The 20,915-nt window shown below is 50.4% G+C and overlaps 1 protein-coding gene across 4 annotated transcripts in view; it reads right to left on the bottom strand.

The window, feature by feature from the left end:
- Nucleotides 1-20,915, bottom strand: part of Pdia5 (protein disulfide isomerase family A, member 5) — an 86,884-nt gene that overhangs the window by 43,865 nt on the left and 22,104 nt on the right. For all 4 annotated transcript variants that reach the window (XR_015632817.1, XR_015632818.1, XR_015632819.1 and 1 more), the window contains exons 2-7: nucleotides 18,903-19,029; nucleotides 16,664-16,751; nucleotides 8,924-9,007; nucleotides 8,558-8,603; nucleotides 5,185-5,277; nucleotides 1,440-1,500 (exon numbers count right to left, since the gene is read on the bottom strand). Coding sequence is in view for 1 of the 4 variants with exons in the window: in NM_001014125.1 (NP_001014147.1) it covers nucleotides 1,440-1,500; nucleotides 5,185-5,277; nucleotides 8,558-8,603; nucleotides 8,924-9,007; nucleotides 16,664-16,751; nucleotides 18,903-19,029 (499 nt within the window). In the remaining 3 variants the exon portion in view is untranslated. The remainder of the gene's footprint in view (nucleotides 1-1,439; nucleotides 1,501-5,184; nucleotides 5,278-8,557; nucleotides 8,604-8,923; nucleotides 9,008-16,663; nucleotides 16,752-18,902; nucleotides 19,030-20,915) is intronic.

Genomic DNA, 20,915 nt, shown 5'->3' with positions numbered 1-20,915 from the left:
GGGGGAAACTGCTGAGACCAGCTAATGAACATTACTAGACAATGAGCCATGGCAAAACTTCAGACATGGTGTAACTGGGCTCCTCCTATACTCAGAAATACCTCTGAGGCCAAGAGAGTTTTGGGAAAAGGTTGGGGCTGGATAGAGACCATTATGTTGTCATGGTGAACAAGGTACAGGTTCAATCAGGCAAAGCCACCAGAGCCCCAGGGAGGCATCTGGCCAGAGGTGCACACAGCACAGAGAACGGGGCAAGGGCCTCTACTCTGGGAGCTTCCAGGAAAGTTAGGTAGGCTTAAGAGTCAACAGAAGCCTGGTGCCACTGTGCCAGCCTGACTGTGCCAGCCAGCCCTACCACTCAAACTCCTGCATATCACTTCCTCCCACAACTGACGATCCCTTCTGGCTTCCGGAAGGAAGGGCATGCGTGGCCCCAGAGACATAATTCAGAGCCTCACCAGGTTCCAATCATGATAGGAGTTGGGATTCTGAGTCTGTAGGAGGGGCTGGACAGTACTTCCTTGAGACTGTTCCTGTGTTACTAGTACTTAATCAACTGACCAGCAGCCATAGATCAATATACAGACGTGGCTGTGTTCCAATCAAACTTTATTATAAAAAACAGTGAACCACGGAGCCACAGTGTGCTGATCCACATCAGAGACTTATGACGCAGTAGGCATAGCAAACAGTTTCCCAATAAAACAGAATACGCTACTCATCTGGTACGGGACACGGCACGTGGTAAGTACTGTTTTGGGACACAGCCTCAGCTTATTTACATGTAATTTACATATATTTATAGTGCTGGCTGGTGATGTAAGATATTTTCCAGTCTGTGAAATACAGTTAAAAGGCGGGGAAGCCTGTTCTCTGACGAGTGTGGAAACGGAGCCCAGAGAGGTTGAGCTTGGCTAAGCTCATGTAGCTCACTGGGAGTCAGCTGGAATCAGACCCTGAATCTTCCCCTGCCACCTCAGCTGTCCTTTGGTCATTTCTCACAGTCAGCCTAAATCCTCAGGTCACCCTTCCTCTCTCACCCTAGTCCCCAGGTCCTGCCAGATGACACCGGCAGTGCTGAGGGAGCTGGGGTCCCAGAGGCAGACAGGCTTGGGGTGGGCAAGAGTGGCAAGCCCAAGAGCTCTCGGCAGGGCTACGGCACACACTGAGGTGGAGAGCATGCTCTGCAGACCCGAGGGTCAGAGGTTCGAGAAGGCATAGCGGACTAGACAGGACACCCTGCAGTGTTCAGGGTGGAGAGGGCAGGAGGCTGCCAATTCCTGTGGAGAAGGTGGAAGGAGGACAACAGGAAGGTGGGAGCCAGTCAGAAAGGCTAAGAGGAAGGCCATGAGGTAGAAAGACCAGTGTCCTAGGCAACCCTGACTGCCCATCACACGCAAAGCCTAAATGGACTCTGGGCCAAGGAGCCATTCACTTACAGGGAGCGTAGAACATCATGAGGAGAGGTTTCTCTTCTTTCTTTAGGAGCCGCCTGAAGTCCTGAGGCACAAAGAGAAAAAAACCAGGAGGTCACACACAAGGAGACAGCATGGACACACTCAGGCCACGTTTGCCCCAGAACCCAGTGATAGGAGGCACAGAGGAGACTCAGTCACAGCCCAACAGATGGAAGAACCTCGGGTCCCCTATTCTAGACCATACTGTCACCAGAGGGAGGAAACAGGGTCTCGGAGAGGACAACTGGTTCTTCCAAATCACTGGGCAAGGTGAAGTAGCCAGGACCAGCTATTAACTTTCGGCTCCACCTATAAAAGCTAAAGACATCAAGGTGCCATTTTTCCAAGAGATGACTGAGAGGGCCAGCCCTCCACGTGATTTTGAGAGTGACTGTCTCTCAGTAAAGGGATCTGCATGGCCACTGGGGTATGCTGGCTGAAGAAACAGACTGTGAGCCCACCCACACCTGGTAGTCTCTTCCCTCAGCTCTCGCACCACCATGGGTCCACCGTCCACAGTGCCCGGAAGGACGTGAGAACCTGGGCCACAACCCAGGCCGTCCTAATCAGATCATTTGTATTTGTGAAAGTTAGGTCAGTGCCCGGCACACTATTTGAGAACGTAAAATGATCTGTTAAATAAACGTGGTAAATATAAAGAAGAAAAAGGGCTGTCCGGAGGCTTGGAACGAATCGTCAGAGACCCGCTCTCCAATGAGAGCCAATGAGACCCGCTCTCCAATGAGAGCCAATGAGACCCTCTCTCCAATGAGAGTCAATCAGATCCGCTCTCCAATGAGAGCCAATGAAGCCGGCTGAGGGCTGTGGCGGGGCACTGCAACAGAGCACATTTTGATCACAGAAAGTTCCTCTAACCAGTTTTCTCGGAAGAAAATTAGAGGCTTTTTCTTGTGAATAATAAGGAAACTAAGAGAAAATTTTAAAACGCAGCTTACTGACAGCAACATGGCATTAAGTAAATAAACGACAGCAGATCCCACACAATGGAGTCCGACAGCAGCATTAAAACAGAGGAGAGGCATATTTAATGTCACATTGAAATGTGCTTGTCATAGGGGGGAAGGGGAGCTTTACGGAGCAGCATATAAATGCAACGGCGTTCTTCTGAGTAAAAATATTTATGTATGCATTACCTTAAAAGCCTGGAAGCCTACAAAAATATCAGTAGCGGGCCATCTCTCAATGAAGAGACAGGGTGATTTGCGGCTTTCTTTTATGCATAAGCTATACTTTCTAAATATTCAACAGTGAATGTGTATTACTTAAGTTTGTTTTTAGCAAGATAAAAAAAAAGATTTAAATTTTTCGGGAGTCTAAAACGTTCTGAAAAAAAAAAAAAAAAAAAACCTGAAAAGCTTAGACTTATTCCCACCCACAGAGGGTTGGGCACTTGCTATAGAACAGAATTGTAAGCAGATGTTAACCTAAGTAACAACCTAGGAAGGGAGCTTTAAGAAGCCAGGGCATTTGGGCTAGGGATGTAGGTCAGGGGGAGGAAGTTCGCTTAGCCCACACAAGGCCCGGGCCTGATTCTTAACACTGGGAGGAAAAATCATGGCGCTTGTCCGGGAGCAGCAGATGCTGAGTCTGCAAGCCAGGGAACCAAGGGCACACTGTAAGGGACACTTCAACCGTACAATGAAGGTGATAGAAGCTAGGTATTCGAGATCGGTACCGAGAGGCTGGACAGATTGGTACCGAGAGGCTGGACAGGCGTCTCTGCTGTGGCAGCCTTTGGAAGGTGGCTCTGGGGAGTCCTGGACACTCGCTCCCATGATCAGAGGAGCGCATGAGAGAGAGTTCCTGCCTTCACAGTTCTATTTCACTTTTAATTTTTTTTTTCTTTTGAGGTGAGGTTAAGACTTAAAACATGACTACGTTTTGATACTAACAACCTTCACACAGATTCTTGGCCCTAACTGGGGGGCGGGTGGGGGGGTTAGAAACACTTTTAAAATTATCTTCTGGGGTCTCTGCAGATTAAAACCCAATACAAGATGCGAGAGGGAAAGGTTTGAGTATACCTAGCCTATAAAAATTTGGGCTCACAGCAGGCATAATGCCACGTGCTTTTAATCCCAGTACATGTGAGGCTGATTTCTGTGAGTTCAAGGCCAGCCTGATAAACATTTTAAATTCCAGGACAGCCATAGCTACATAGTGAGACCTTGTAAGATTGGGGCCCACGTCATTAATAATGAGTTACAATGGAAAATGCTGAAAAGTAAGGGATTTTAAGCTTACAAACTAAACCATTAATTTAACTTGAATACTGAACCTTAAGCTATTCGTGGGGAATTCTAACTTCAGAAAAGCAACTATATCTTCTGTTTTTGCAAAAGAGAGAACAGCCCGGAGAATAGCAACAGGACTGTGGACAGAGGTGAAAAAAACCCTTAATATTCTTACAGTTACAGAAGACAATAATAGGTTGTTCAAGATGTGACGCTGTGGGTAGGGGTGCCAGGCAGTTGCTTTCTGTCACAGTGGAACAATCGATTGGGCTGTTCTTTTCACAGCACTCAAGCCACCTCCTGACACCTGTACCGTGCTCTACCTGACCCCCATGCCAAGTGCTTTCTACCTGATGCTGGGTGCTTTCTAAAACTCTTCACCTTCTAGGTGACAAGCCTGACACTTTCTGCCTCACAATGTGGACATATAGTACTTTAAACCGATCTCTGGGTGGTCCACAATGATCATATATGATCCCACCCTCCTAAAAAGTAAAAAAGCCATCATTTCCTTTTGGGTTAATAAGCATTAAGAATACTCAATAATTTCAGCCACATCATTAACCCCAGTACTCCAAGGCAGAGGCAGGTGGATCTCTGAGTTTGAGGCCAGCCTAGGCTACACAGTGAGTTCCAGAACAGCCAGGACTACACAGAGATCATGTCTCAAAACAAACAAACAAACAAACAAACAAACAAACAAACAAACAGACCAAAATAAAACAAAAAGAAAATGGTTAATAATTTTAAATGAAAGAAAGGTGAGAGGAGGCAGAGACAGATAAAAGTTATGTTTCATTTAATCAAGAAAGTAACAGGCATTCTGGACACACACACACACACACACACACACACACACACACACACACACACCCCTTGGAGGTGGGGCACTGCCTGCCTCAGACCACATGAAATCTAAAGATAGCACGTGTTGTCACCTACCACGTGAAGGCATGGCTATATAAACAGACGCTGTAACAATGAGATCTGAGACTATTCAGAAGCACATGGGGTCAGGAAGGCTGAGGGTCACTGAGAAATAATGAACACAAACGACGATCACCCCTCCACCCTCACGCCCAGGCAACTCTGAAAATGCTGCTTAGGAAGGTAAAGAATTTGCTCAAAGTTACACGTGACTCCAGAAAGGGGGGAGGGGGAGGGGTGTGGCTCCAAACTGATCCCAGCAAAATTTGCCTTACACAGTAACAGGGGGCGATTAAGTCTACTCTGCCAAGGAATTCTAAATGTGTTTAGAACACATTAAATAAGGCAAAGGAGAATGGAGACTTCATGGGCGGTCATCTAGGAGTGCCTGTTAGCAGTGGTATGGAGCCAGGGCTGGCCATCAGATAGTAGGGTCCTGGTCTCATTCGGACAGACACACGGGCTGGCTCCTGGGCTCCTCTCCTCCAGACACCCAGGAACCAGGAGGCTCTAGCATCCATCAGAACTAATGGGGAATAAATTACCTTCTCACTGTCAATGTGCACGACATCTTTGGCTCCAGGGTCTTCTTCCCACAGTGGGGGACCTTTTGGGTCCTTCAGAAAGGCCACTATAGACTAAGAAAGAACAAAAGGGGGAGAAAAGGACTTTAGTAAGGAAATGGGAGAGGCAGCAGACCCAGAAATCTACTCTGATACCTGTGGGGATATCCGGTCAGGAGACTGCAGGTGGCCCTTGCTTGGAAGGGGAAATGACATTTCTTGTCTGTGGATATTACCACTAAGGGACCCAAAATTTATTCCCAGTACTTCCCCATGGCATCACTGGTCAGCTGACGGGGCCATGCACCTATACCTTGTACCTTGAGACAATAAGCTGGCTTCCTTAGCAGAGACAACCCCTCACTTCACCTGTAAATCTTCCCCAGGAAGCCTTTCAGCTTGACTGAACAAAGGCTTCCAGGCTTCTGTGAGAGAGAGCTGTCCTTCCACTTCCCTAATCCCTTCCACTGTTGATGTCCTAAGCAAGTAACCACAGCACTCACTACCACTGGGGAAATCAAGTTCTACACTGCTGCTAAGAGAGGCAGAACCTTAGAAGCTGGTTAGTGTGAGCTGGAAGAGCCTGGGCTAGGAAACACCTGGCCCAGTGCATGCTGGGACACTTCTTTCCCTGGATACTTCTGGGTCAGTGTAATGGTGCTGGAAAGCATCATTGAGAGATGAACCATTGGCTCCAAGGGGAGAAGAATAACCATCCTACCCTTCCCACGGCACCTCACTGGTGTAGGTGGAAATGAGATTCTCTTTCTCCTCAGTCTGGGAAATGGTGATCAAGGTCGGTGAGAATCAGGAACGGGTACCAGAAACAGCCCACTCCCACCCCACTCACGACTGAGGGAAACCACCATCCTGGGTCACCAGACAAGGATCAAGAGTCCCAGTTTGATGAAGCAAGAGTGCTTATTTTGGGGAGTTGAAGAGCTGGCTCACTAATTAAGAGCACCGCCTGCTTTTCCAGAGGACCCCAGTTTGATTTCCAGCACCCACATGGCAGGTGACAACCATTTGAAACTCCAGATCTAACATCTTTCTCTAGCCTTCATGGGCACTGCCTGTACATGGTGCAGACACAGAATGCAAGCAAAATACAACAACAACAAAAAGATGTTTTTATTTCAGTCAGCATTATCGAGCTCCACTGAGCTAAGCTGGGGGCTGGAGAGTAGTGAGAGAAGACAGAAAGAAGGAAGTCTGAGGGGAGGGGCAAACACTCCTTAATGAGGTTATGCACTCATCCCACACACTGGCCACAGAGGGCCTTGATGAGGTTTATCATTTCTGGAGCCTCCTACGTGGGAGGGGTTACTGTGGGGAAGTGGGAGATACTTGTAGGTCTCCTCCCTGTAGCACTTCCAGTCTAACCAAATGGAATTGCGAAGGCCCCCTCTAAAGGGAAGGATAGCCATCTTGCCACCGCAAAAGTCAGATCTACCCTTCCTTGAGCCCTTGCAAAGTTCATCAGGATAAAGTAAGCCAAATGGAATGGAGGTGCCTTTCCTTACTTGGAAGGAGGTTCCTAATTCAGTAGTCTGTCATGGGGGATCAGCTTCTGTGGGGAGTGAGTACCATCCCTAGACTCTGAGCTGAGCTTCAGAGTTCCCACAACCTCCTCACCTCTACCAGCATCATGGGAAAACAAGACAAAAAGGACGATATGGATGGAGAAAGCAAACAGAGCAGTCATGATAGAAACCTGCTGTTGGCGTGGGTATCATTTTCCTTTAACTGATGCTCAACCCCACACAGTGTGGTTCTTTCCACACTGCAAGGAGATAGGCCAGTGCCTGAGAGCCCACCCTCAGTTACAGGAACATCACTAGCCGGATGCTCAGAATCCGGATAATCAGGGTAAGTGTCATGCCTTCCCTGCCCTAGAGAGGTTCAGGGACTCTGCCCTGGTCTCTCTTGACCCTGTGAATTTTGAGATCCTATGAGTGTGGCTGCTCATTCTGAAACCATAATCTCTAACCCTGCACCATGCCCAGTTTACTTCTCCAATCTGTTGGCTAATGCAGAAGGAGATACTCCCTACATACAGGGCTATGACAGAGGCTCTGCCCCCTTCACCAGATACTCCATGGCAACTGTCCCTGAGCTTCTGGCCACTTCTCTAACAGAATGGGTGGTGCCATTCCGGGTCCATGATTCCAGGGGCGACTTTCCAGTGGTCCAAACAGAAACTAGTCTTTCTTTTATCAATGTATTAGCAATTCCCTTATCCTGCTTGCCAATCAAATTTTGTTCCTGGGGAACTTGTGTTCTCTCTCTAAGGATGTTAGCTTATGTTATAACACAGAATACATCTCCTAGTGTCTACAAGGGTCTTAATAGAGTAAAGAATCAGGCAGAGAGTCCATAGAGCAACAGTGCTCAACCTGTGGGTCATGACCCCTTTGGGGATGGCCTATCAGATATCCCGCATATCAGATATTCATACTACCATTCACAAGAGAAGGGAGCTGAGCACTGACAGCTACACAGACAGGTGAGCCAACAGGAACAACTGGAAAGAGATGGACACAGAGACAGAGAGACAGGGCTGAGAGTGTAGCACAGTGGTAGAGAGACTAGGCATGAGGCCCTAGGTTCCTTCTCCAGTGTGCGGAGAAAAGAGAAAGAGACAGGAGCTCAGAGATCTGTGCCTGTCTGAGAAAAGAGGACTTAGAGAACCTAAGTTCAGCTCAGGTTAGAACCAGATGAAATACATGGCCCCCAGAAGTCGTATACTGGTTTGCGGCAGAAGCTCCGGAAGCTGAGGCTGCGGAAAGACAGCGCCTCTGTGACAGTCATGTGGTACCTGCAGGTTTGGGACTTCACATCTCTTTCTTTATGTAGGCTTTCCACCTACTTACAGACTGGACCGTGACAGGGACACTGGGCGACCTCCACGTGCTACCTGGAACAAGCCACGTCAGCTTGAAGGGCTAGAACAAGCCACGTCAGCTTGAAGGGCCAATCTGCCTCCAGCCTCCATGCTTTGCTAGGCCGGCTGTGCACACTGGGCTATGGGTGGCCACTGTGGGCAGCCTCATAGTGAGGAGATGGGTTTGAAGCAAATGAAGACCAAGGTCTGTGGAGGGGAGTATCATGATATCACCTACCACGATAGACAACTCCTAGACGTTCACTAACAAGGCTTGAGGTACCCCTTTGTGTCAGCTATAAACTTAGCCCGATCTCTGCTGCCATCGATCAGAGTTAATGATAAAGATCCTCGGGAGGTCGGGAAGAGAGAGCCCTGAGCAACCTGCCCTTTCTCCTTTCGGGGAGACCTGCCAAGCTTTTGGTGTCCATTCAGACTCCACCCTGCTGAGAAGGAGGGAGGCAAATTCACCTTCAGCGTCACAGCTCGGTCATATTGCATGTGAAACGCACCATCCCTGTCAAATAAGGAAGAAGAGGCATTAACTTTGATATGCTTCAGCTCTCAGTCCAGAATTCTGTGTGTGTGTGTGCATGCATGTGTGTATGTGTGTGCGCATGTGTGTATGTGTGTGCATGCATGTGTGTATGTGTGTGCTTGTGTGCGTTGCTCTCTATGTCTTTGTGTCTATCTTTTTTTCTAAGAAAAAATAATAAGTACAGGGGGAAAAATCATTCTGAAATGAACTAAATCTACCTAAAATCTGCTGTTCACTGAAACTACCCATAAAAGCTCTCAGCGCTCACTCTGAGATTGGAAATACCCATGTGTACTTACTGGTAATGGAATAATTCGATCTTTTTGTCCTTTGGGCTGAGGTCAACTTTCATCTTCTTGCACAATTTTCTACTCTCTGCATCACTGAAAGACAGAAACGTTGGGGTCCACTTGGTGCCTGAAGTCAGCCTGTAGATGCTGACAACAGAATCCGCAGGAGGCTAAGAACAAGGCAGGTGGCCTGGAGTTCCCAGGAGCAGAAGTCCAAGAAGCAGTGTGGCGTTGAGGGAACTGCAGAATGACTGGCAGGTGTGCAGTCCGTGCTGGCCAGGGAGAGGATGTGCTGCCTGAGGAGGCCTCAAGGATGGGTCCAGTCAGGGAAAACCTGAGAGACTCGGGGGTAGGGAGCTCACTGTAGTGAGAAATATCAACCTCAAGCCAGGAACTCTAGTGCCAGTTGATCGGGATGCTGAGGCAGGAGAACTGCTTGAGCCCAAGAGTTCAAGACTATGGAGGGAGATGGCCCTTCCACGCCATGGTCTGTCACCTGGGGAAGTTTTATAAAATCTGAGCTTCTGCTTCCAAATCTGTGGACATGGTGCCTGAGCAGGACTTTATTTGCAAGGCTCTGAACATGTGCCACCTGCTACGGGCCATCTGTCTGGGAAGAGGCAATGTCCTGCTATGGTGGAGGAGTGCTGAAATCTGTTAAAAGCCAGGAAGAAGAGCAGTGCTTTGGTGAGCAGAGCCTCTCCTGTGGTGTCTGCAAATATACTAGGAACCCTCCTGGCAAGCAAGGCCTCTCAGGTGCCCGTCGCTGTCCAGGAAGCACTCATGCATGACCTGATCTAACTGGTATCCTTTCAGAGAGGCCAATGAAGTCTCCAGGTATGATCCCTGGACCAGCACTAACCAGAAACTCATTAGATGAGCAAAGGCCCCAGGCGCCTGTCCTGCTACATCAAAGACTCTTGGGTACTTGAGCAAATGTGTCTTAACACCACTCCTGGTGATCCCGCTGTATGCTGGAGTACAAGAAGGACCACGTGACAGCACCGTCCTCCACGGGTCTCCCTGCCCCCTCACACACACACCTCTCTCTCTCTCTCTCTCTCTCTCTCTCTCTCTCTCTCTCTCTCTCTCTCTCTCTCTCTCTCTCTCCTCCCTGTCCCAGGCACTTAGAGACTCCCGGCTCTCATCATTCCATTCTCTCCAGCACTCTCCAAGTTTCCCTGCAACCAGCCAAAGGCAACCTGCTGATCCATTCACCCAGCACCCTGGCTGTCATTTAAAGGCCATGTCTGCAGGTCTGAATGGAATCAGTGAGACTATTCGGGCCATCAGACATCCACTAGATCCATGACCACACAGCAGCAGGTCTCCAGGGAAATTGTCTGGCAGCTACCTGTGGGAAGTCACTTCCTCCTCCACCTGTCTGCACACCCCACTTCCACACGTAGGTACACCAGCTTCCCACAGCTGGGCAGGAGCCCCAGAACAGATGGGCTCATTAAACCACCCGGCTCAATTCTCCAAGCAATGCCTTCAGCAGACAAGCGGAACTGCAGGCACCAGTGTAAGAGCGAGATTTCCGGGTTAAGAAAACACGTCTGTCTGGGTGGTGGTGGTTCACACCTATAATCCCAGCATTCAGAAGGCAGAAGCAAGATTTCTAAATTCAAGCCCAGCCTGGTCTACAGAGTGAGTTCCAGGGCAGTCAGTCTCTTAAAAAACCAAGAAGGAGAGAGAGAGACAGAGACAGAGAGAGACGGGAAGGAAGGAAGGAAGGAAGGAAGGAAGGAAGGAAGGAAGGAAGGAAGGAAGGAAGGAAGGATATAGGGAGGTGCAGGTGAATGGAGGTGTCACTCTGCCCCTCTCACAAAGGAAGGGCAGGTAACAATATCATCATGGGGGGACATAGCTGGCAAAGGACTTGAAATGAGCTGAGTCTGGGACAGAGATGAGCAGGACAGGATGGGACAATACATCAGAAGGCAACCCACAGCATCTGGCCTAGGCCCTCTCGCCCTAAAGGCTTGAGTATGCTCGCCACGCCTCCTCTGACAGCAGCCTTCTTGCTCTGAGTTTACCCTGGCCTTTGGGAAGTCGATAGTGAAGCTGGACGGATGAGCCTGTGTGCCAAACAGCAGCAGGCCAGGCAGCCTTCCCTGTGCTGAGTCAAGACCCTGGGAGAGAGGGCAGTGTTCCACACCGCTCGTCCGTCCGGTTGGCTGTGTTCTGCTTTGTTCAACCATTTCTTTGATCACTTTCTCATCACCAAGTGGGACAACAAACAGTGCTTTGGCTGCCATGTGACCTCCTCAAGCCCTAGTTCCTGCCTGACAGCCAGTGGGGCCTGAAATCTTCACAAAGATAGGAAGGAAGGTAGGGCCCCAGGCCAATCCACCCCCAAGTCCTTGTCCACTGTGCTGAAATCTAGGCCATGTGAAGAGACCCAGAGCTGAAACCTCAAAAGCCACTCGGGAGGAAAGCTCCACCAAGCAATGTGGACGAGAGAGCTGGGAATATGGGAGCACCCTGTCTCTTCCTTGGTGTGGTCTTGCGGCCTAGCCCAGCTTACACTAAAGTAATATAACCATCTGTACCCCAAGGCTCCATGTTGCAAACTATACAATCCTCTCCCTGAGATCACGTGACACTGCCCAAAGGTTCTCTCCTCTCCCCTGCCTCCTACATACTTTGTCAGAGGGTGTGACAAGAGTGGCTTCCCTCACAGCCTAGCATCCCAGCTTCTCCCAGTCTCTCTCTCTCTCCACTGTACTAATAATGTCTGACCACTTGTCTCTTCCGGTTCCCTGTCAGAAAGTTTGCCCGTGAAGGCAAGGCCTTGCTTTCACTCACAGCTGTTCCTCAGGGTCACCAGAGCAGCTGGCATTCAAACAAGAGCCCGACTGGAATGAGAGCTGAGTAAAAGGTGCAATCTTGGAGCTGCTCGGATAAGGCCCTGAACTTCTGGCTTCCTGGGCACCAGGAATCCTGCCAGGTGTCAAATCCTGAGGGGGCTCCCTCAGCTCTCTGCCCTCTCCCCGACAATCCCGTCTTTTAAGAGTGTCTAAGTATTCGGTCCCCAGCTCCGAAAAAAAGAACCAAAAAAAAAAAAAAAAGAGTGTCTAAGTATGCACGTGAACGAGTGCTAATTGTGCAGCTCAGACAGTAGAAGTCATAAGAGTTCAGGAAGGGAAGAAAATTACCCATGTGAGGGACTTAAAAGGATCTGAGTTGAGAGATTAAGAACAATTAATTGATCCACTGCCTCCCTCCCTCCTGCAGCTCATGACCGAGGCTCTGGGGGAAAGGAGACAAAGGCAGAGAAATGAGCTGCTTTGCCCTAAGTCCCAGAGAGCCAGGCTCTCCTCTGGCTGACAGGAACCAGCTACCAGTCCGCAGGGAGGCACCAAGGCCACACACCATCCCTCTCTACTTCCTTTGGCTCTCTGCCTTCCCTACAAAGAATAACAAGGGAGCGATCACAGAGGCCTGTGCATGCCCCATCTCTCATCCCATATCCAACACCCCAAAAGATGTGCACAGGTGGGGGAGGGGCTGCTTGTTGGGGCAGCTGCAACAGGTATGGGGTACCTTGTTGATTAGATGGCTTAAGCTGAGGAGTCAGATTCAGGAGCGGCAGACGAGGTGAGAGTAAGAAGAGAGAGAAGGTACTGGAGGCTAAGAGGGGCATTATTGGATCTTCCCAAATCTGTGCCCTGAACCTGTCCTAGGAGATGGCTTATTGGCTAGCAGGTGTGCTGGCTCTGGATCTGGCTCTGCCAGCAGCAGGAGGGACCTTCAATGATGTCTGATCTGCAGAAGGTAGGATAAGATGAGAGTGACTGCCAGATGCCAAACATGGACAAGGTGTGGCTGGGGGGACAACAATACTGCAGAGCAGTCTTGGAGCAGTTGACCCTTAAATCTGCAAAGATCTGGGTAGGACAGAGAACTCTCCCATGACAGACGCTACAAGAACAATCCTGATTGGTGGTCTCGTTGGTGCCTGCCTCTGAAAGGAGTCAGTGAGGTACGGGTTTGATACTGCACTAAGAACCTAGAGTGAGAGGACTGTGGCTTCTCCTCCCAGGCGGTTCAGAGCCCCCTGTCTACCTGTCCAGACCTAAGGCAGTGATTCTCAACCTGGGGGCTGCATATCAGAAGGTGGCGAACCACCAGTCTAAGGCTTCGCTCCTCAGTTAGAACTGAGTTCCCAATTGCATACCATATGACGGAAGATACCTGAAGCCACAAAAAAACAAGCATAGCATTTCTTACGGGAGTCTATTTTCTCCCCATGGGAAGTAACATTTGCCCTGCTTAGGCAAGAAAGTGGAAATGCAAAATTTAAATAATCTTTACAAGAAAATGTAAGACTTCAAAATACATCCCACCTGCCCTGGCAGGCCCACAATCTTGCATCTGGGGAATCATTACTGCTTCAGTGAGACCAAGCAGATGGGAAAGAGGAAGAAAGGGAATACGGCTAGGCAGTGGCCGTACACTCCAGGAAAAGCAAGCAGGCAGCAGGTGAGGGGAAAGTCTGCCCACAGAACTAATGTGCCAGGCCTAGTGTCTGCTGCTGGCTCCAGTTCAACCTCCTAGATGGCAGGTCTGCACCAGGCCACTGCCACACCAGAGCACCAGGGAGCTAGCTACCGATGCCCTCCCATGTGACCCAAAGCATAGCTACTCCCAGTCTACTGAGCAGCTGTGGAGGTAGGAGCTGCGAGGGAGAGCGAGGAGGAAAAAGCGACAAATCCATAGAGAGGATCCATGTGCTGAGTGATGGCCGGCAACAGAGGAACATGTGAGCATCAGCAGGGGTGTGTGTGTGTGTGTGTGTGTGTGTGTGTGTGTGTGTAAAGGGCAAGGGAAAAACCAGAAGAATCATTTTCAGAACGATCTGTGGAAGGAGAAAAGAGGCCCTGTGTGTGTGTGTGTGTGTGTGTGTAAAGGGCAAGGGAAAAACCAGAAGAATCATTTTCAGAACGATCTGTGGAAGGAGAAAAGAGGCCCTGTGTGTGTGTGTGTGTGTGTGTGTGTGTGTGTGTGTGTGTGTGTGTGTGTGTAAAGGGCAAGGGAAAAACCAGAAGAATCATTTTCAGAACGATCTGTGGAAGGAGAAAAGAGGCCCAAAGAATGGGTGTAGTGGAGACTCAGCTCCTCCCTGGGAGTAAACTGCAAAGGAAGAGAAAGGAGGGACAGACAACGGACAGTACCTCAGCACATCCTAGAGGAAAGGAGACCCAGAAAAGGAGGAGGCCCCAGATCAGACTCTGGCACTGGAAGGCACATGCTCACCAGACAGTTAAGCACACCAAGTTGGCACCTTTGGGCATTTTCTGAACCAGAAGGTTTTGGGATGGGAGCAGTCTGAAAGGGCCTACGGCACATATCACAGATGGTTATGATGTGGTCTGGAGAGAAGCGGTGATTTGCAGAGGTTCCATGGTGGGAACTCAAAGCCAGGTCCCTTGCCCAGCAATCGTACAAAATCCACTACACTCCATGGCAGGTCTACACTCTTCCTGTCTCAGCATCCCAAGTACGGGTGTGTGCCACCATGTTGAGCTCAACTCACACTTCAGAAGAACACAGCAAAGCATGGTATGGACTGAGCGTGACTCCCACCCCCAGTCACTCTTCAGGGAGAGCTCCTTCCCCAGAGCCAAGGCAGGAAGTCTAGCTGGGGAGATTGAGATGGGAACCTCAGCAGAACTTACTTTGGGGTCGCTAGCTGACCATCTGATGTTTTGGAACAGTCCTCAGAAAGAGGAACACTGGCTCCAGGCTGCTTCCTCCCTCCTCAGGGATAGTACCAGAAAGCCATCTCGAAACACTTGTGCCAGCAACAGGAGGGTCTCATCCTCAGACTCAGACAGGTGGCATGTGGCACAAAGCCAATGCCTAGGCCTCAAGCAGTCCACGTGGTGAGTGCCTTAAGGATTCACAGGGTACGTTCTAAAGACTAGGCAGTGGAATGAGTAGGCAGAAGGGCAGAAGCCTGCTCATCCCTTGGGTTCTTCTTGTCTAACAGCACTGACCTACCACTCAGGGTGGCTGAAAGGGATCCGAACCCAAGTGCTGTCCCTTACTTAGGCTGTTATGGGAAGAGTCACTGGGCAGTACTTTGCCTCTGATCCCAAACCCAGAGCCAGATATGGGCTTTGTCATAATCTACCTACTTGGCTAAACTACTTTAAAGCTCTTTAACATTTGAGATTGTACTTCCTCTTACAAGGATAAATCTGATAAACTCAGAGGCAGCAATTGGACCGGTCCTGCCTCTGGAACAAGGTACCTTTTCTAAGCCCTAGCCTACCTCCTCCTAGAGTTCAATTCTAGCATATTAATTTCATAGCATTCTCCCACTGGCGATAATGCCAGATGCCCAGACTGCAATTTTGTCCTAATCTCTAAGCTCATCTCGCTTTACCCACTGACCCCTGGTCCCACCAGCTCAGCTATCCTGCTCTGGAGGTCCCACAACCCCTCTGGAAGCAGGACGCTCATCCCCATAGACAGAGCTTGGGAGCCGTACTGCAGGGAGCTGCAGCAGGGAAAGCCAGGGCAATATGAGTACAAGATCATCTCAGGTCTTTGTTCCCCTCCTTGAACATCACTGCCTCTACAAAGGTTCCCTTGACCTTTCTGGGCCGGATGGACTAACTGCCTCTTGGAGCCTCTTGACAGCACTCCTCACTTGGCAGCCTAAGCCCTGGCTCGTGTGTCTGCCTCTTCCTTATACACTGCACTCCTGGAAGGCACAGCTATTCATCTGTGAATCTCAAAGCACATAGTAAGTGCTTGGTAAAAGCTAATGGCTAGACCTGGAGGGAAAAGCCACTACATCAAAGCTCTCTCTTCCACTCGCTCCAGCACCGGTAAGCCTCTAAGAATGCCCTGTAATAAGGCTCCATCAGCTTGGCAAAGGCACTGTCATCTTCAGTTATGGACGATTCCAAAGTGTCCTCTGATAGAATTTGTCGTTTGCCCAGTGACATGGAGCACTGCTAGTAAAATGGGGGTGACAGAGACACCTGAAAGGTAGCAGTGCTGTCAAGCCAACCATAAATTACAGTTAACCAGTGGCTGAGGCCTCCGTCGCCACCCAGTGAGCGGTCTTTTCTGCTCAGCCAGTGTTGGCATGAATCTGGAGGCATGAGGCTAGACATGTGCACCCCTGCACGTGCATGCACACTCCTCCATACATGACTCTCCTCTGCTATTCTCTCCCTCCTCTGCAGCTTAAGTCAGTGTGTACCAACACCACACCTCCATCAGTCATTCAGGACTCAGAGTAAGGGCTCACCAACTTAACCGGCACAGGCCCGAGCCAGCCTCAGGGCCAGGGCGGTCTAGTCTGGTGGCCAGCTGACTACACTGTGCTGTAGGAGTGAGAAGGGTCTGGACTGGAGGTGAAGCTCGTGGCACACAGCTATTGCTGCAGACCTACTACGAGCCAACTGGATGGCCCTGAAAATCACGCATGTCTGGAATCAAGGCTCCTGTTTTTCAATAGGGAAGCCTCCCTCTGCCCTACCACTCTGAGAGGATAAATAAAGCAATACACAGGACATAAAAGAGAGAGAGAGAGCTCCAGGAAAATGAGAAGAAAGGAGGTCATGGGACAGGCAGACTGGGGTGGGGAGCCAAACCTTCCCTCTGCAAGGCAGAAGTGACCCCATGTCACCTCAGGGATCTCTCTAGCACACTCTCACTTCTGCCCCGCTCACTAGAGGTCCCAAGCATACCCCGGCCAGTGTGCCCTGTGGCCCCAGTACATACCCACAGTCCACCCAGCAGATGGTGCCTTGTCCTTTCACTGCCTGGGCCACAGTGGACAGTAGCTTGAGATGACTTTCAGCTGCCACCTCTGTGAAAGAAAGATCAAACGTTTGTGTCCAAGGGCTCTGGACCACGGGCAGAGTCAGCTGAATACAGGAGTCCCTCTTTGGTCTGGGTGTCTGGACAGAGTTGCTGGGTAACCTGTTGGGCAGCAGGGTCCTGTGGACAAGCTTCTGGATCAGGAGTCCAACTCTGCCGGTCTACTCCAGGGTGTGTATAGCTGGTGTTTGACACCTCCACCTGGCAAACGCTTAGTCGTGTCCTCCTCACGAGCCTGTGAGCTCACTCAGAGGGCCCAGCAGGCAGATCCTGGTGAACAACAATCTCTCTGCCTTATCTTGCCCCAAACCCCACGATATGCCCCAAAGCCAAGCAGAAATGATATCTGAATTATGTGCCTCTGAGGCGCTCCTCTTCCAGGGCAGAAATGGGAGCTGTCTGTGAATACGAGGCATGCTGGGCCTTTCACAGAGACGAACAATAAGCATCGCCATTCAGAGGAGGCATTCCCAGGAAACCCCAGCCAGGGCAGCAGGAGGCAGCAAACCACTGAGCCGGGGAAGCCATTGTTCCACCGTGCACACCAGTGGGGTGGGGCTAAGGGTGCGGATAAAGAGGAACAGTATAAACCACCCCACCATGGGAAGGAAAAGGCTGCTTGGAAGGTGGGGGGGGAGGGAAAGAGAACCCACTATAGACCAGAGTCTGGGGCAGTAAACATGGACAAGATGGAGAAGTTGAAGTCATCGCCCGGGCCCTGCCCCCAGCATTCTGGGGCAGCACAGGGGCTGTACTTCCAATGAACTGAACAAAGGTGGGGCCAGGTAAGGGGCAAAGCAATGGTTAGGCTCTCCCTCCATTAGTGACCCCACTATTCCATCATTAACCCTAACCCCCACTCTGCCAGACTTGTCTCAGACCTGTGCTGGTTCTGAAACCACGGCACTACAGAGTTAGCCCATTTTTCCCCTTACTCCATCTGAAGGAATGAGACGCAGAAATGCCATATGGGACCGGCTCCACCACCAGGAGTGGCTGGCCTCAAGTGTCATGTCTCCTTATCCTGGTGACTTCATTTATAAATGGGAGATGATCTGACAGTCTGCACCACCTCCCTTGTGGCAAGGAGTAAATGACAGCCATAAGTGGCCCCAGTCAGGAGACCTGTCCTAGAGAACCAGCCCAGACCCAGCAGTTTACAAGGGGGTTACCCCAAAGAGTTTCTCACTAACAAACAGGCCAGATACTGGAAAAGCCCCCCAGAGATTCCCACTGCCTCAGTTTCCCTACTCACAGAAAAACAGCAGGCTCACACACTGGGCTCCCAACAGGAAGTTCGACAAAATACATGCAGACCCACGGAAGCAGCAAGGGGCAAGAACGGCCATATGTCGTGAATGCTCAGAGGGTGCAGCCTTTGCGAGGGACACACGGCCAAATCATCCATCAGCCCAGAGTGCCAATGGGATCTGTGTAGCAGATGAGCTGCCAAGGGGATCTGTGCCCAGAATGAGCCTAGCCACTAGCCGATGCTTCTCCGGGACACAAGAAAACTTGGCATCCTCAGGAAGAGCAAAAACACTTAACTCTGCTGGAGACACAAGGACGGCCAGCCACTCGCCCTTCCCCAAAGTCACTGCCAAGAGCCAAGCAAACTGTCCATTGTACCCTCACCAGCCCAAGGTCAGAGGAGCGGCAGGTGGCTGCTCCTTCCTGGAGAGGTGGCTGGGCCCGAACTTGGGAATCAACTCCAAAGACGGTTTTGCATCTCATCCCAAAGCAGGACACGGGGTGGGTGGGTGGGTGGGGGTGTCAGGCAAGACCAGGACCACCTGCTCAGGTAAATGTCCACAGGCCTGGGACCAGTTCAACTGGCAACAGGCCAGCCTAGTAGTTAATGTGCAGCTCCCAAGGAGCCTGCCCTGGCAGGACTGGGGCCTGCGGCTGGCAGGGAGTCAAGGTGTCTATCCAGCACTCACGGCTCCCCTCTGTTAGGCTAGGTAGAGGTTCCAAAGTATTCTTCCCACAGGATGCTCATAAGAAAGAACTGAAATATGGCCCTCCCAAAGTAACTAAATGCACCTTTAAAGAGAGCGAAGAATAGAACACCCCCTCTGGTCTCTCCCTCCCCTTCCCACCACACCCTAATAGATCTGAGGGGGGTGGAGGGAGCACTTACCAGATTCTGAGTAAAGCACGAGCACATTATTTCGGGTCCTGAGAAGTTTCTTCAAGTCCTTGGGGTCGGAGATTCTCTCAATGAGCGAAGAGACCTTCGTGGAGGACAGCCATGTCGGCAGGATCACCTAGAGACCAAGCAGCCAAAGCCCGTGAGTCTAACTTCTCTCTCACTCAGGGTGCTCACAGACGATCCACCCAAAACACACGTTCTTTTCTTTTCTTTTTTTTTTTTAATTTGGAATTTAAAACATTTTTATTCATAGAATTTTTTCTTAGATAATTCACACCTGTTCACGATGCACGCGGACTACTCTCATCCCCACTGTCTCCCATAACCTTACCTTCCTCCCCACAAATCTCTCTTCACATCGGTTCACTTGGTCTCCTGACCCACTAAATTTGACTTAGAGCATCTTTGTGGCCGAGGGTTTAGAGACTTCCCTTGGATCCTTGTAGGCATGGCAGTGGGTAAAACATTGAAGACCCTGATACTCATCTCTTGGAATATATCAGGAGCCAATAAATCAGCAGTAAACAGTAGGGGCTGCTAAACCTGACCCCTTCCACGGCTGACTGCTGACAAGGCCTGCCTTATGCAAACACAGGTTCTTGCTGGAAGATAGAGTGAAGCAACCCCCTCCCAGAGTACCACACCTACCTCTTTACCCCTAGAGCTCCTGCTTGGCCCACTCCAGTCCCCACCTCACTCACGCCCTCTGTGTACTCTAGTCAGATTGTCTGGGCTGTACCCATACATAGGGCACTGCTACCCACAGACAAGATCTCTCTAAGAGAGTGATGTCTGTACGCAAGGGACCTGGCAGTCTGAAAACTCCATCCCACCTAGAAGCACCAATGCACAGAACCCACAGGGTTCTCTCACAGCCACGATGGAATGGCCTGGTGCAAGGCTAAGCTTTTCTCACTGGGCCAAACAATCGCAGAGATCTGGCCAATGGAAAACAGCCACGGGGCAGGTGGTGGTGGCGCATACCTTAAGTCCCAGCCCTTGGGAGGCAGAGGCAGGCAGATCTGAGTTTGAGGACCAGTCTGGTCTACAGAGAGAGTTCCAGGACAGCCAGGGCTACACAGAGAAACCCTGTCTTGAAAAACAACAGACAAACAAGCAAAGCAAAACGAGCCAAGTGTCCCCAAGCTCTTGGATGGTGGAGATGCTGGGTGCTCTGCAGGGATGACAAAGGGCAGACCGCTATGGAGGAAGACAGCAGTAAGGAGGAGCTTCGAGGTAGATCTCCCAGGCCAGCTTACGTGCTAACACGACTGAAGACTTCCTGAACAATGCTGACAAAAAGTGGATCCTAAAACAGCAGCTCCACCCATGACGGACCTGAGGCAAAAGTCTTCAGAGCTCTCGGGAATGCGTCACTGTACACCCAGCAATGCCACCTGTCAGTCGGGAGGAGTTTGTCACACCAGCTGAAGATGTGCAAGGTGCGCCAACACCACAGTCTTTCTCAGAGTCATGGGAACCCATGCTCTTCTGAGACAAGAAATAAATGAAGAATGAGGGCCAGAGAAACTAGGAAACAAAAGACCCAGTGCAGAGAGAGGCAGGATGAGTTCCTATGTTGATGGTGAGGGGTGGGTCCAGGAAACCGCCAGCAGGTGTGGTTGTTTGAATAGGAATGGCCCCCCATAGGCTTTTATATTTGAAAGCTAAGTCATTCAATGCTACCTGACAGGAATTGGGGGTGTGGCCTTCTGGAGTGGGTGTGGCCTTGTTGGAGGATGTGTGTCACTGCGAGTGGGCTTTGAGATGTCAGAAGCTCAAATCAGGGCCAGTGTCCTGCACTCTTCCTTCCGTCTGCTGATCTGGATGTAGAACTCTCAGTATCTCTCCAGCACCATGTCTGTCTGAGCTGTGTCTGTGCTTCACCCCTCAAAAGCTAAGGTGCCAGGCAACAGCACACTGAACCTTTCAGTGACTCACTTGTACCATGGGGATGGTGGTAACTCCCTGGGGGCACTGCTATGACAGATGGGACAATTC

This window comes from Rattus norvegicus, chromosome 11 (genome assembly GCF_021556685.1).
Source record: "Rattus norvegicus strain SHRSP/BbbUtx chromosome 11, alternate assembly SHRSP_T2T, whole genome shotgun sequence".
In the NCBI taxonomy this organism is placed as follows: Eukaryota; Metazoa; Chordata; class Mammalia; order Rodentia; family Muridae; genus Rattus; species Rattus norvegicus.
The sequence above is the reverse complement of the archived record's forward strand: the minus strand, read 5'-3'. Positions and strand labels throughout refer to the sequence as shown.